This window comes from Blennius ocellaris (assembly GCF_963422515.1).
Source record: "Blennius ocellaris genome assembly, chromosome: 1".
Taxonomy (NCBI): Eukaryota; Metazoa; Chordata; class Actinopteri; order Blenniiformes; family Blenniidae; genus Blennius; species Blennius ocellaris.
In genome coordinates this window covers 8,558,717-8,574,601 of record NC_137650.1, presented here as the reverse complement: position 1 = coordinate 8,574,601, position 15,885 = coordinate 8,558,717, and the positions used below count along the sequence as shown (strand labels likewise).

At 41.3% G+C, this 15,885-nt stretch overlaps 2 protein-coding genes across 2 annotated transcripts; both read right to left on the bottom strand.

Moving 5' to 3' along the window:
• Positions 1-3,003: 3,003 nt before the first annotated feature.
• On the bottom strand, positions 3,004-8,498 carry LOC308148846 (uncharacterized protein; the record flags this gene model as incomplete). The annotated part of the gene is made up of 4 exons (XM_080520377.1): positions 8,359-8,498; positions 5,801-7,382; positions 5,051-5,073; positions 3,004-4,585 (listed from the first exon to the last, which is right to left on the bottom strand). The coding sequence occupies exons 2-4, from the start codon at positions 7,358-7,360 to the stop codon at positions 3,004-3,006; spliced, it is 3,165 nt and encodes a 1,054-aa protein (XP_080376503.1). The 5' UTR covers positions 7,361-7,382; positions 8,359-8,498.
• A 2,515-nt stretch (positions 8,499-11,013) lies between these two features.
• LOC308148836 (uncharacterized protein) lies at positions 11,014-15,328 on the bottom strand (the record flags this gene model as incomplete). Its single annotated transcript, XM_080520366.1, has 2 exons — positions 11,014-12,595; positions 13,800-15,328. 2 exons carry the CDS (start codon positions 15,326-15,328, stop codon positions 11,014-11,016), a joined length of 3,111 nt encoding a protein of 1,036 aa, XP_080376492.1.
• Between the last annotated feature and the right edge of the window lie 557 nt (positions 15,329-15,885).

The following is a 15,885-nucleotide window of genomic DNA, read 5'->3' as shown; positions in this document are numbered from 1 at the left end:
TATGGCACCATAAACAATCGCTATTGTCATGTTTTGACTCGTATTCTGAATTGAAAATATGCTTCTTCTTCTTCTTCTTCTTCTTCTTTTTTTGTTTTTTCTTAAAGTGTTGTTTTTTTTAGTTTTGTTTTGTTTTTTATTCCTCTGCGCCCCAGGTCATAGGTATTGTCCTCCTCATTTTCATCTGCGTGGGTCTGGTGGTGTATGTCGTCAGAGAGAGTTGCCAGCAGGAGGTGGAGATGCAGGATGCGGATGTAGCGGAGCTCACTGTGCTCAGTGTCAGCTCTTTGAGAACCAGGACATCATGAGAGGACGCACACAGCCCACCACACCTCCCCTGTTGGCCCGGACCCCTTTTGTAAATACTACAGACATTCGCTACCGTCACTTCCTGTAACGTTTCTCCGTTTTGAAAGTATTTCCTCAGACGGGACACAAATGCGCTATACTGTGCGTCATGGAGGACCATTGGAGACATATTGACACTGGCCGAATGAAGTTGTCATGAATGTGGTTTTCTGTATATTATCAGTACTTATACAACCAGATAATCCTGTGCTGTTACTTCTATTTGTTTGTTTGTCTACTTGTTTGTTTGTTTTTATCCATCTTTACATGTGTGGTTTGACATGTTATGCCTTTTGGGATTCTTCGGGTCAAAAGTTTGATGACAAGACCACACTGACCATGTCTCACCTGTTATTGTGAGGTTAGTTTAGCATAAAGACCCGAAAGGAAAACAGTTCTGAGATTAACAGTGACCAGCTGCTGATTCAGTCTTCATCTTCATCATACAGACGCAAGGTTCTCATCAAACTTTTGACATGAAAGAAATTCAAAACAAGACAGCCTATTTCTTTTCAGTGATGTTTTATTTTGTCGCAACTCATATATTTGTTTTCTGTCAGGCCACATGTCAGAGAGGATCAGCATTGCTCTTTTAATTGTTGTTGTTTTTTTGTTTTTTTTACCTTAAAAGTATTTTCACATGTTTTGTTTTAAACCCCGGAGGATTTATTGGTGCCTTTTTGTTTTTGTATTAAGATAAGTGAAGTCCACCCAGCAGCTAATATTGATCTGACTATTAGTTGACATGTATTGGTTTGTTTGACGTGTGGATGTCAAAAATGAATATATTCCTCCAGCGGAGTTTCACTTCTTGTTTTCACACATGGACGTTATCATGTCTCATCTTAGTAAAAACAATCTGATCTAAAGTTCTGTTGATGACCTGTATCGTGGAGGCAACCCGCTGAATGTAGGATGTAGACACAAATTCTTCAACAATACTTGCAGTATGCTTTTTTTTTTTTTTTTTTTTAATTTTTGTAATAAAATAAATTATTTATTTGAGTAAAACCCTCAGGGATGTCAATAGTCATGTCTGAAAAGAATGTTCTCACAACCCCTTCGTCTTGGAAATCGAGAGGTTTTTTTATCATTATTCCATCGGTTGTAAAATATATTCAGCTTTTTCTGAGCAAGCAACTTTTCGAAATGTTAAACTTATGGTCATTTGAATTAGAGGTGAAATTCTTTTGAATTTTAGATAAAATCTTAGCAAAATGAGGTTATTGTGGATTTTACCAACACCTACATACGTATGTTGTATTTTTAACAGCAGCAGTTTCATTCCAACTTGCATTTCCTGTCATCTGCAACACCGCCCGTGTGTAAATTAAACCCACAAAGACATTTGGGAAGGCCCTGCATGTTCTTCTGGGCTTGTTCAGGACTTCATGTGTCACCTTGAAGAAGTTATCATATCTGTCTTCTGGGATTATGCTGCCACGGTTATTCACAAACAATAGTCACATCAACACAAAAAAAGTGACTTACGAGATGGGTAGAGAATGGCTAGTGTGTCACTTCTGTGTCTTTCATTGATAGATTGCTTAAAACATATCGCGATTCACTTTTTTCAAGGGAAAAGTGTTTTTTTTAATGGCATCAATTTGATACTATGGATGTCAAAATATTGACAGTTTCTGATTATTGTTCTGGGAAACCTTTACATTTAGCACAAATGAAAAGTCGTTAAGCTATCATAACTTTTGAAACCTTAAGTGTAATTATGTGTTTCATCCCTTCCAGAAAATGGTTATAATTGCAATTATACAGTCCATTACACTTCTAAATAATTTGATTCTGATTATGCTGCATAAGCCACTTAGTGCTACTGTAAACAAGGCCTTTATTATAACTCACTTTACACTGGCTCTCCTTTATCTGGATATATCTGTGGCATTTCAGCTGCAAGACTGAAATAAGAACAGATTCTCCATTACCTATACATGTATAACTGCCACTGCATGGGTTGTGTAAAAAGAAAAGGCATCTAAAGTGATATAAGACAACATTCACAAAGATTTAAGCACATAAGGACTAAGTGTAACCCTGGTGTGTCGGTCTAATCTGTATGTGTGAAATTATATACGTTGAAATCCACGCCAGCGCACACATTGCGTGGGTGAGATAAGAATATGAATGCTCACTTCTACACAACATGGAGGAATGATTGTACTCATCAAAATGTGTAATGTGTGAGTAAATGTGTTGATTCTTGCAACACAGCCTTGCTAAATCGTAAATGAAAAAAAACAACAGAAATATCCAAAAGAGTAATGGATTATAAATTCATGAACTGTAGCCACACGTTTTGGGATATTCAAGAATGTCTTTATTTTTGCTCTTTCATGGGAAATCAAGTTTTGTTGACACTTCCTTGTAAGGGCTATAGATCAATTTGTGTAGATGACAAAAGACCAAAGTGTACTGATGAAACAAATTCACGTGCAGGTTGGAATTACATAAATTGCAAATGTGAAGAGTTGAGTAGAATCAAAATGAAAGATTATGAATGATTAAATACTTTTTATTCCACAAGGTTCAGATCAGGTACTGTCCACATCGAATCACAGTACCAACTAAAAGTCTTTCAAGAGTAAAATACAAAGAAAAAAAAAGATTTAGATTTTCGTTTCAGTGTTGCAGTGTTACATTTTAGTCACGTTTACTTTTCGTCCTCCGACAAGCAGAGCACATGCATTTTATAATGCCAAAAAAGATGCCAAGAACAAGCAGCACACATCCAGTTAAAAATATCATGACATCTACAGAGTAGTAGGAGTACCAGGGCATCTTGTAGGATTCGGTTCTCAGGTGAGCTGCACCTTTGTGCCTCATGACAAACTCTATCCAGAAGAGGGCGCTATCCAGTGGCTTTATGGGCTGATCCCTGTGCAGCCTGGAGAGTCTCTGCATGTTGGTTCTGTAGGAGGGCTCAGCCAGGACGTCCTGAACAGCCTGAAAGAAGATGTCTTCATCCATAGTGTAAATGTCGACTATCTTTCCTGCTCCTCTTACTTCAATCCGGAGCATATTGTCGCGCTGATCAAAAATCAATGGCAGTCCTATTATAGGGACCCCGTGATAAATCGCTTCTTGGACACCGTTTGTTCCTCCGTGAGCCACAAATGCTTTAATCTTAGGATGACCCAAAAGGTCATTCTGGGGCATCCAGTCCACCAGTAAAGTGTTGTTACCCAGAGTGGCTGGTTTCTCACCTTTATACCTCCAGATGACTTTCTGTGGTAGTTTAGCAAAAGCGGCAGCGATGGCATCGGCTAAATCATGGGGAATCTCTCCAATCAGTGTCCCCAGAGACATGATGATGACTCCATGGTCTCCTGAACTCTGCACATACTCCTCCAGGTTCTGCGGCAGAGGTTTGGCAGGTTTGCACTGGAAGCCTCCCATGTAGATGACATTAGGCATGGTGGGACGAGGGAACTCAAACACAAAGTCCACTCTCATGAGCCACAGGTCTGCAGCCTGAAACAGGGTCAAGTAGTCGGCGTCTGGACCCAGATATTCTTTGACTAAGCCACGAAACGATGGTAGGACGTACTGTGCAATCTGATATTCTGTGTAGCCAGCAACAATGACATTCAGGACTCTCTCAAAAAAGCTCATTTTATCAGACAGCTCAGTTCCTACCAATGGACAGTAAGAAAGAGGAGAAGGTGCTATTGCATAATGACCCTCACCATGACTTGTCCATCTGACGTTAAAAACAAGCGGCAGCTTGAGGTAGTGGGCGAGCATGACACCTGTTGGTATAACAGGGTCAGTCAGTACCAGGTCATACTTGGCCTCTTTAAGAGACTGTATCAAGTCTTTGCTTTCAAAAAGCAACTTAATCATTTTGGCTGTCTTTTCGGTCATTTCAGCGGACTTTGCATTTGTTTCCATGTCAAGTTGCATTCGCTTCCACAAGGACCGCTCTCCCCTCTGGATTTTCAGCAACTGGGTCACAAATTCAGTTAGAAACTCCTCGTCGAATCCGGACTCAGCATCAAGAGTAATTGAAGTATAGAGCGGGGAGGATTCCTTAATGTACCAGGCGTCAGATGATCGCACGACAGAAATCTGGTGACCCCTTGAATGAAGTGCCTCAATAATGACTTTCATGTTCACCCAGTGGCTCCCGTCCACTGGAACCACCAGCACTTTACCTCCAGAGACCAGCGCTGGCCACAGCCAGCAGAGCGTCAACCACAACCAGGGCCCCTGCATTTTCGCCCTGGAGAGGCGAGAAAGAACATTTTCCAAATGCACATTTCATACCTTCATTTACATAAGACTGATGGCATAATTATGAAGGATGCAGGTTATATTACCCTTTTCCCATGAATCACAAGCCATCAACTAGAAGATTAACCGTCTCAGCTATTTATGTCCATTGATTTATACATTAAGACCATTGATTTGCATGCTACTTATTTTCCAGCAATATGAACTCCTGCCAATAATCTCAACCACTGCAGCAAAAAAGAAAACTCCACAGTCTAGTTAAAAAGTAACTTGGAAAGACACAAGCGTTCAGGTTTTGAAGCTCTCTACTCTAAAAAAAAAAAAAAAAAAAGCTGTTACCTTCGTTTTGGCAGCCAAAGTAACTTGTTTCTCAGTATGTGTTCTTTTCCAAGGAGCAGGACACGAGTTGCTTTGTCCAAGTTCAAACTTTGAACTCGACTTTGTCCACTGTAACTTTGTACAGGGATAGTTAAACACCTGGGTGATAAAAAGGAAAGGGAGGGGAATAAGGGCTATTTCACTGCCATGCAAAGACCAAAGAAAGATCAATGATCTTAAGCCAACACTGAATGATTAATCCTTCCTATTTAGTGACTTAAGTGACTTTGTTGTTTTGTTTTCTGCAATGCAATGGTATTTACAAGAAAATTATTGGATATGAAGTGAATGGATATAATTTGGTCATGAGCTTTTGTAAGTTCAGACGCGTTTTCTTCCAATATGGAATAGAACAAATAAACGGCTTGTAAACAGTCCATGAAAATATTGTAAATATCAAATACCATCAGCTGGCTGAAAATCTCAGCCCTCAGTGAGCCCATCGCTGGATAGCGGCGTCATCAACAGAGCCTTTTCTAATCTGCATTTCACCCACAACAAAGATTTTAACAAATGGTTTTTGTTCAGCATTTGATATTGATACTTCATAGTTTAGTCTTATATTAAATACAAAACAAAGAAATTGCAATGTTGTGCCTCACTTTTTTTAATCTTTTAGTTTCAAATCATGACAAGCAAAGATGAACTCATATGCAATTACAAAAATGACAGTTACAACTCACTATTTACGTGAAAATCACATTTCTTTATTACTTTGGAATTGATGATTTTTATCTATGTTGAACTGAAAACAAAACAGAGTGTGGAAAAGACCAACAAACACTCAAATGATCCGTCCATTTTTCCCAAGTTAGTCAGATTTAACTTTTCTTTTACAGCACACTCTAAAGCAGAGTCTCATCAACACGATAAAGAACAACACTACAAGCAATGCAACTGATAGTAAAAGTAGAAGGACATCTACAGAGTAGTAGGAGAACCAGGTCATCCTGTAGGATTCGGTTCTCAGGTGAGCTGCACCTTTGTGCCTCATGACAAACTCTATCCAGAAGAGGGCGCTATCCATGGGTGCTATTGGCTGATCCCTGTGCAGCCTGGAGAGTCTCTGCATGTTGGTCCTGTAGGAGGGCTCAGTCAGGACTTCCTCAATGGCCTTTTGAAATATCTTCTCATTCAGATCAGAAATATCAACAACTTTTGCAACAGCCTTTGCCTTGAGCCTGGAGAGATTGTCAGCTTGATCAAAAACAATTGGGATGCCCACAATTGGAATCCCGTGGTATATAGCCTCATAAATCCCATTAGTTCCACCATGGCTTATAAATAGTTTAACATTTGGATGTCCAAGGAGGTCGTTCTGTGGCATCCAGTCGACCAGCAGGGTGTTGTTCCCCAGAGTGGCTGGCCTCTCACCTTTATACCTCCAGATGACTTTCTGTGGTAGGTTAGCAAAAGCTGCAGCAATCTCATTCGCCAGGTCCGGTGGAAGATCTCCAATCAGTGTCCCCAGAGACATGATGACGACTCCATGGTCTCCTGAACCCTGCACGAACTCATCCAAGTGCTGCGGCAGAGGTTTGGCAGGTTTGCACTGGAAGCCTCCCATGTAGATGACATTAGGCATGGTGGGACGAGGGAACTCAAACACAAAGTCCACTCTCATGAGCCACAGGTCTGCAGCTTGAAACAGAGAGAAGTAGTCTGTGGAGCCAAAGTAGCGGCTTGACAAAGCAGCATAATGTGGCCCTACGACCTGCTTGTACAGATGCATCCTCATAGTATAGAAAAGTACGTTTTTTATCCTCTCCAAGAAAGTCATCTGATCGGTTAACTCTGATGGCGGAAGCGGGACGTAAGACAGTGGAGAGGGAGCAACAGCGAAATGGGCCTCGCCATGAACAGTCCAGCGGGCGTTGAACACTAATGGCAAGCCAAGGTAGTGGGCCAGAAAAACACCCCCACCATTAGCAGGGTCCGTTAAAACTGCGTCAAACTTTGCCTCGTGAAAAGACGTCATTAACTCTTTATCCTCAAACATGTGGGTCACAAGTTCACAGACTTTCTTGTGCAGTTCAAAGAACTTGTCTTTTAGCTCCATGTCTAAAGCGAAGCGCTCCCAAACAGATCCTCTGCCTCGTCTGATTCGAATGATCTCAGAAACAAAGAGCTGAAAGAAGTCCTCGTTTCCACCGCCGGCAACGTCCACAGTGACCACCGTGTAGTGCGGAGACGACTCACTGATGTACCAGCTGTCCACAGCTCGGATCACCGTCACGGCATGTCCTCGCAAGTGCAGCTCCTCCACGAGGAGCCTCATGTTCACCCAGTGGCTGCCATCGTGTGGAAAAACCAAAACCTTCCCTCCTCGGACAGGAGGACACATCACAGCCAACAGACAGAGGACGTGAACGTGTGACAAAAACATCTTCAGACCTTGAATGTGCTTTCTGAAAACAACAAAAAGAAGAAAAAAAAAACATGAAAAACAGATCGTTGTTACTCATGTATTGGAGAGAATGTGCGAGTCCTCAGACTGAATCGTCTTTCTTTGTGTGGGGAAGCTCCTTCTGGTGGGCCTTGTGTGTGTGTGTGTGTGTGTGTGTGTGTGTGTGTGTGTCTGTGTGTGTGTGTGTGTGTGTGTGTGTGTGTGTGTGTGTGTGTGTGTGTGTGTGTGTGTGTGTGTGTGTGTGTGTGTGTGTGTGTGTGTGTGTGGCACATGGAGCCTCTCAGAGGAAACAAGTGCTGCTCGGCGCCAAGAGTGCCGCCAGGCTGAGCAAAACATGTCCTTTATATCTGGAAATGTGTCTCGTTGTCCAAGAAAGACGCATAACATCTCCACATGTATGACAAAAAAAAAAAAAAAAGCACTTAGCACTAATCCAAACTTTGTGCCACAGACATATATAATGTGATCAACTCTGTCTTGCTGAACCAAAGAGAAAAAGGGGACGCTAACAACTTTGTGCCGGACAAACTCTCCCATCGCTCAGTCCTGATCCAAACAAAACAAACCAGGCAGCGAAGAGCTGAAACAAAACCATGGCAACTAGAAAAAAAAAATAACCCAGAGTATAATTTGCACCACCCTCACGGCTAGATTGTTGCTGATGGGAAAAGACTACATGTGCAGGAGAAGTATAACTCTATTCTTTCCTCACAAAGCCAACTGTGACTTTTTGTTTTCAACTTTATTTTGCAACAGGATCATCTTTGATGTGACATACTCAGATTTCTATGGTATAAAAAAATAATTTCTCCAGGAAATGGGTGTTGAAAAGTATTACTGCATTGTATTGGCTCATGTGATAGATAGACTGTTGAACCACAACTCCATTAACCGCTCATGTTAGCCATTACCACTGGGTGCAAACTTTCACTCAGACACAAACATAGAGTGTTGCATAATGTAATGGAGGTACTCACATTTTTGCAACATGCTTTCAACAACAAACGTATTGAGTGAAAGTCCGGGGAGGAAACATGTACGTAATATATAGAAAAAATTGTATAAAATAATCAACTTGCTCTGGAATCTTCTGTTTTGCATTACCTCAAACTGCTTGTCATCTGCAGCTGTTTATCCATTTCCTTTTCTTTCTTTTCCTTTGCTCTGGCCACGCCCCCCGTGAGGTTTTGCTCCTGCAGAGAACTTCTCTCTCTTAGTTCAGCAAAATGCACGAGTTTTCTCTAACATGGTGATATTTACAAAATGCATATAGAGCATTGACTCCTCGGGACTCGAGGTGCTTAAACGACATCACAACTGAAGTTATCATAAACTTTCACTTAAATCTGTACTAGTCTGAAGAAAACTCATGCAGCTGGATCTTTTCAGTGTCTGAAGAACGAAAAGGACATGAAATTCAGTTTGGCGCTCTAATAATAGAGCTCATCAAACTTTTGACATGAAAGAAATTCAAAACAAGACAGCCTATTTCTTTTCAGTGATATTTTATTTTTTCGCAACTCATATATTTGTTTTTCTGTCAGGCCACATGTCAGAGAGGATCAGCATTGCTCTTTTAATTGTTATGTTTTTGTTTTTTTTTACCTTAAAAGTATTTTCACATGTTTTGTTTTAAACCCCGGAGGATTTATTGGTGCCTTTTTGTTTTTGTATTAAGATAAGTGAAGTCCACCCAGCAGCTAATATTGATCTGACTATTAGTTGACATGTATTGGTTTGTTTGACGTGTGGATGTCAAAAATGAATATATTCCTCCAGCGGAGTTTCACTTCTTGTTTTCACACATGGACGTTATCATGTCTCATCTTAGTAAAAACAATCTGATCTGAAGTTCTGTTGATGACCTGTATCGTGGAGGCAACCCGCTGAATGTAGGATGTAGACACAAATTCTTCAACAATACTTGCAGTATGCTTTTTTTTTTTTTTTTTTAAATTTTTGTAATAAAATAAATTATTTATTTGAGTAAAACCCTCAGGGATGTCAATAGTCATGTCTGAAAAGAATGTTCTCACAACCCCTTCGTCTTGGAAATCGAGAGGTTTTTTTATCATTATTCCATCGGTTGTAAAATATATTCAGCTTTTTCTGAGCAAGCAACTTTTCGAAATGTTAAACTTATGGTCATTTGAATTAGAGGTGAAATTCTTTTGAATTTTAGATAAAATCTTAGCAAAATGAGGTTATTGTGGATTTTGCCAACACCTACATACGTATGTTGTATTTTTAACAGCAGCAGTTTCATTCCAACTTGCATTTCCTGTCATCTGCAACACCGCCCGTGTGTAAATTAAACCCACAAAGACATTTGGGAAGGCCCTGCATGTTCTTCTGGGCTTGTTCAGGACTTCATGTGTCACCTTGAAGAAGTTATCATATCTGTCTTCTGGGATTATGCTGCCACGGTTATTCACAAACAATAGTCACATCAACACAAAAAAAGTGACTTACGAGATGGGTAGAGAATGGCTAGTGTGTCACTTCTGTGTCTTTCATTGATAGATTGCTTAAAACATATTGCGATTCACTTTTTTCAAGGGAAAAGTGTTTTTTTTAATGGCATCAATTTGATACTATGGATGTCAAAATATTGACAGTTTCTGATTATTGTTCTGGGAAACCTTTACATTTAGCACAAATGAAAAGTCGTTAAGCTATCATAACTTTTGAAACCTTTAGTGTAATTATGTGTTTCATCCCTTCCAGAAAATGGTTATAATTGCAATTATACAGTCCATTACACTTCTAAATAATTTGATTCTGATTATGCTGCATAAGCCACTTAGTGCTACTGTAAACAAGGCCTTTATTATAACTCACTTTACACTGGCTCTCCTTTATCTGGATATATCTGTGGCATTTCAGCTGCAAGACTGAAATAAGAACAGATTCTCCATTACCTATACATGTATAACTGCCACTGCATGGGTTGTGTAAAAAGAAAAGGCATCTAAAGTGATATAAGACAACATTCACAAAGATTTAAGCACATAAGGACTCAGTGTAACCCTGGTGTGTCGGTCTAATCTGTATGTGTGAAATTATATACGTTGAAATCCACGCCAGCGCACACATTGCGTGGGTGAGATAAGAATATGAATGCTCACTTCTACACAACATGGAGGAATGATTGTACTCATCAAAATGTGTAATGTGTGAGTAAATGTGTTGATTCTTGCAACACAGCCTTGCTAAATCGTAAATGAAAAAAAACAACAGAAATATCCAAAAGAGTAATGGATTATAAATTCATGAACTGTAGCCACACGTTTTGGGATATTCAAGAATGTCTTTATTTTTGCTCTTTCATGGGAAATCAAGTTTTGTTGACACTTCCTTGTGAGGGCTATAGATCAATTTGTGTAGATGACAAAAGACCAAAGTGTACTGATGAAACAAATTCACGTGCAGGTTGGAATTACATAAATTGCAAATATGAAGAGTTGAGTAGAATCAAAATGAAAGATTATGAATGATTAAATACTTTTTATTCCACAAGGTTCAGATCAGGTACTGTCCACATCGAATCACAGTACAAACTAAAAGTTTAAGAGTAAAATACAAAGAAAAAAAAGATTTAGATTTTCGTTTCAGTGTTGCAGTGTTACATTTTAGTCATGTTTACTTTTCGTCCTCCGACAAGCAGAGCACATGCATTTTATAATGCCAAAAAAGATGCCAAGAACAAGCAGCACACATCCAGTTAAAAATATCATGACATCTACAGAGTAGTAGGAGTACCAGGGCATCTTGTAGGATTCGGTTCTCAGGTGAGCTGCACCTTTGTGCCTCATGACAAACTCTATCCAGAAGAGGGCGCTATCCAGTGGCTTTATGGGCTGATCCCTGTGCAGCCTGGAGAGTCTCTGCATGTTGGTTCTGTAGGAGGGCTCAGCTAGGACTTCCTGAACAGCCTGGAAGAAGATGTCTTCATCCATAGTGTAAATGTCGACTATCATTCCTGCTCCTCTTACTTCAATCCGGAGCATATTATCGCGCTGATCAAAAATCAACGGCAGTCCTATTATAGGGACCCCGTGATAAATCGCTTCTTGGACACCGTTTGTTCCTCCGTGAGCCACAAATGCTTTAATCTTAGGATGACCCAAAAGGTCATTCTGCGGCATCCAGTCCACCAGTAAAGTGTTGTTACCCAGAGTGGCTGGTTTCTCACCTTTATACCTCCAGATGACTTTCTGTGGTAGTTTAGCAAAAGCGGCAGCGATGGCATCGGCTAAATCATGGGGAATCTCTCCAATCAGTGTCCCCAGAGACATGATGACGACTCCATGGTCTCCTGAACTCTGCACATACTCCTCCAGGTTCTGCGGCAGAGGTTTGGCAGGTTTGCACTGGAAGCCTCCCATGTAGATGACATTAGGCATGGTGGGACGAGGGAACTCAAACACAAAGTCCACTCTCATGAGCCACAGGTCTGCAGCCTGAAACAGGGTCAAGTAGTCTGCGTCTGGACCCAGATATTCTTTGACTAAGCCACGAAATGATGGTAGGACGTACTGTGCAATCTGATATTCTGTGTAGCCAGCAACAATGACATTCAGGACTCTCTCAAAAAAGCTCATTTTATCAGACAGCTCAGTTCCTACCAATGGACAGTAAGAAAGAGGAGAAGGTGCTATTGCATAATGACCCTCACCATGACTTGTCCATCTGACGTTAAAAACAAGCGGCAGCTTGAGGTAGTGGGCGAGCATGACACCTGTTGGTATAACAGGGTCAGTCAGTACCAGGTCATACTTGGCCTCTTTAAGAGACTGTATCAAGTCTTTGCTTTCAAAAAGCAACTTAATCATTTTGGCTGTCTTTTCGGTCATTTCAGCAGACTTTGCATTTGTTTCCATGTCAAGTTGCATTCGCTTCCACAAGGACCGCTCTCCCCTCTGGATTTTCAGCAACTGGGTCACAAATTCAGTTAGAAACTCCTCGTCAAATCCGGACTCAGCATCAAGAGTAATTGAAGTATAGAGCGGGGAGGATTCCTTAATGTACCAGGCGTCAGATGATCGCACGACAGAAATCTGGTGACCCCTTGAATGAAGTGCCTCAATAATGACTTTCATGTTCACCCAGTGGCTCCCGTCCACTGGAACCACCAGCACTTTACCTCCAGAGACCAGCGCTGGCCACAGCCAGCAGAGCGTCAACCACAACCAGGGCCCCTGCATTTTCGCCCTGGAGAGGCGAGAAAGAACATTTTCCAAATGCACATTTCATACCTTCATTTACATAAGACTGATGGCATAATTATGAAGGATGCAGGTTATATTACCCTTTTCCCATGAATCACAAGCCATCAACTAGAAGATTAACCGTCTCAGCTATTTATGTCCATTGATTTATACATTAAGACCATTGATTTGCATGCTACTTATTTTCCAGCAATATGAACTCCTGCCAATAATCTCAACCACTGCAGCAAAAAAGAAAACTCCACAGTCTAGTTAAAAAGTAACTTGGAAAGACACAAGCGTTCAGGTTTTGAAGCTCTCTACTCTAAAAAAAAAAAAAAAAAAAGCTGTTACCTTCGTTTTGGCAGCCAAAGTAACTTGTTTCTCAGTATGTGTTCTTTTCCAAGGAGCAGGACACGAGTTGCTTTGTCCAAGTTCAAACTTTGAACTCGACTTTGTCCACTGTAACTTTGTACAGGGATAGTTAAACACCTGGGTGATAAAAAGGAAAGGGAGGGGAATAAGGGCTATTTCACTGCCATGCAAAGACCAAAGAAAGATCAATGATCTTAAGCCAACACTGAATGATTAATCCTTCCTATTTAGTGACTTAAGTGACTTTGTTGTTTTGTTTTCTGCAATGCAATGGTATTTACAAGAAAATTATTGGATATGAAGTGAATGGATATAATTTGGTCATGAGCTTTTGTAAGTTCAGACGCGTTTTCTTCCAATATGGAATAGAACAAATAAACGGCTTGTAAACAGTCCATGAAAATATTGTAAATATCAAATACCATCAGCTGGCTGAAAATCTCAGCCCTCAGTGAGCCCATCGCTGGATAGCGGCGTCATCAACAGAGCCTTTTCTAATCTGCATTTCACCCACAACAAAGATTTTAACAAATGGTTTTTGTTCAGCATTTGATATTGATACTTCATAGTTTAGTCTTATATTAAATACAAAACAAAGAAATTGCAATGTTGTGCCTCACTTTTTTTAATCTTTTAGTTTCAAATCATGACAAGCAAAGATGAACTCATATGCAATTACAAAAATGACAGTTACAACTCACTATTTACGTGAAAATCACATTTCTTTATTACTTTGGAATTGATGATTTTTATCTATGTTGAACTGAAAACAAAACAGAGTGTGGAAAAGACCAACAAACACTCAAATGATCCGTCCATTTTTCCCAAGTTACTCAGATTTAACTTTTCTTTTACAGCACACTCTAAAGCAGAGTCTCATCAACACGATAAAGAACAACACTACAAGCAATGCAACTGATAGTAAAAGTAGAAGGACATCTACAGAGTAGTAGGAGAACCAGGTCATCCTGTAGGATTCGGTTCTCAGGTGAGCTGCACCTTTGTGCCTCATGACAAACTCTATCCAGAAGAGGGCGCTATCCATGGGTGCTATTGGCTGATCCCTGTGCAGCCTGGAGAGTCTCTGCATGTTGGTCCTGTAGGAGGGCTCAGTCAGGACTTCCTCAATGGCCTTTTGAAATATCTTCTCATTCAGATCAGAAATATCAACAACTTTTGCAACAGCCTTTGCCTTGAGCCTGGAGAGATTGTCAGCTTGATCAAAAACAATTGGGATGCCCACAATTGGAATCCCGTGGTATATAGCCTCATAAATCCCATTAGTTCCACCATGGCTTATAAATAGTTTAACATTTGGATGTCCAAGGAGGTCGTTCTGTGGCATCCAGTCGACCAGCAGGGTGTTGTTCCCCAGAGTGGCTGGCCTCTCACCTTTATACCTCCAGATGACTTTCTGTGGTAGGTTAGCAAAAGCTGCAGCAATCTCATTCGCCAGGTCCGGTGGAAGATCTCCAATCAGTGTCCCCAGAGACATGATGACGACTCCATGGTCTCCTGAACCCTGCACGAACTCATCCAAGTGCTGCGGCAGAGGTTTGGCAGGTTTGCACTGGAAGCCTCCCATGTAGATGACATTAGGCATGGTGGGACGAGGGAACTCAAACACAAAGTCCACTCTCATGAGCCACAGGTCTGCAGCTTGAAACAGAGAGAAGTAGTCTGTGGAGCCAAAGTAGCGGCTTGACAAAGCAGCATAATGTGGCCCTACGACCTGCTTGTACAGATGCATCCTCATAGTATAGAAAAGTACGTTTTTTATCCTCTCCAAGAAAGTCATCTGATCGGTTAACTCTGATGGCGGAAGCGGGACGTAAGACAGTGGAGAGGGAGCAACAGCGAAATGGGCCTCGCCATGAACAGTCCAGCGGGCGTTGAACACTAATGGCAAGCCAAGGTAGTGGGCCAGAAAAACACCCCCACCATTAGCAGGGTCCGTTAAAACTGCGTCAAACTTTGCCTCGTGAAAAGACGTCATTAACTCTTTATCCTCAAACATGTGGGTCACAAGTTCACAGACTTTCTTGTGCAGTTCAAAGAACTTGTCTTTTAGCTCCATGTCTAAAGCGAAGCGCTCCCAAACAGATCCTCTGCCTCGTCTGATTCGAATGATCTCAGAAACAAAGAGCTGAAAGAAGTCCTCGTTTCCACCGCCGGCAACGTCCACAGTGACCACCGTGTAGTGCGGAGACGACTCACTGATGTACCAGCTGTCCACAGCTCGGATCACCGTCACGGCATGTCCTCGCAAGTGCAGCTCCTCCACGAGGAGCCTCATGTTCACCCAGTGGCTGCCATCGTGAGGAAAAACCAAAACCTTCCCTCCTCGGACAGGAGGACACATCACAGCCAACAGACAGAGGACGTGAACGTGTGACAAAAACATCTTCAGACCTTGAATGTGCTTTCTGAAAACAACAAAAAGAAGAAAAAAAACCATGAAAAACAGATCGTTGTTACTCATGTATTGGAGAGAATGTGCGAGTCCTCAGACTGAATCGTGTCTTTCTTTGTGTGGGGAAGCTCCTTCTGGTGGGCCTTGTGTGTGTGTGTGTGTGTGTGTGTGTGTGTGTGTGTGTGTGTGTGTGTGTGTGTGTGTGTGTGTGTGTGTGTGTGTGTGTGTGTGTGTGTGTGTGTGTGGCACAGGGAGCCTCTCAGAGGAAACAAGTGCTGCTCGGCGCCAAGAGTGCCGCCAGGCTGAGCAAAACATGTCCTTTATATCTGGAAATGTGTCTCGTTGTCCAAGAAAGACGCATAACATCTCCACATGTATGACAAAAAAAAAAAAAAAAGCACTTAGCACTAATCCAAACTTTGTGCCACAGACATATATAATGTGATCAACTCTGTCTTGCTGAACCAAAGAGAAAAAGGGGACGCTTACAACTTTGTGCCGGACAA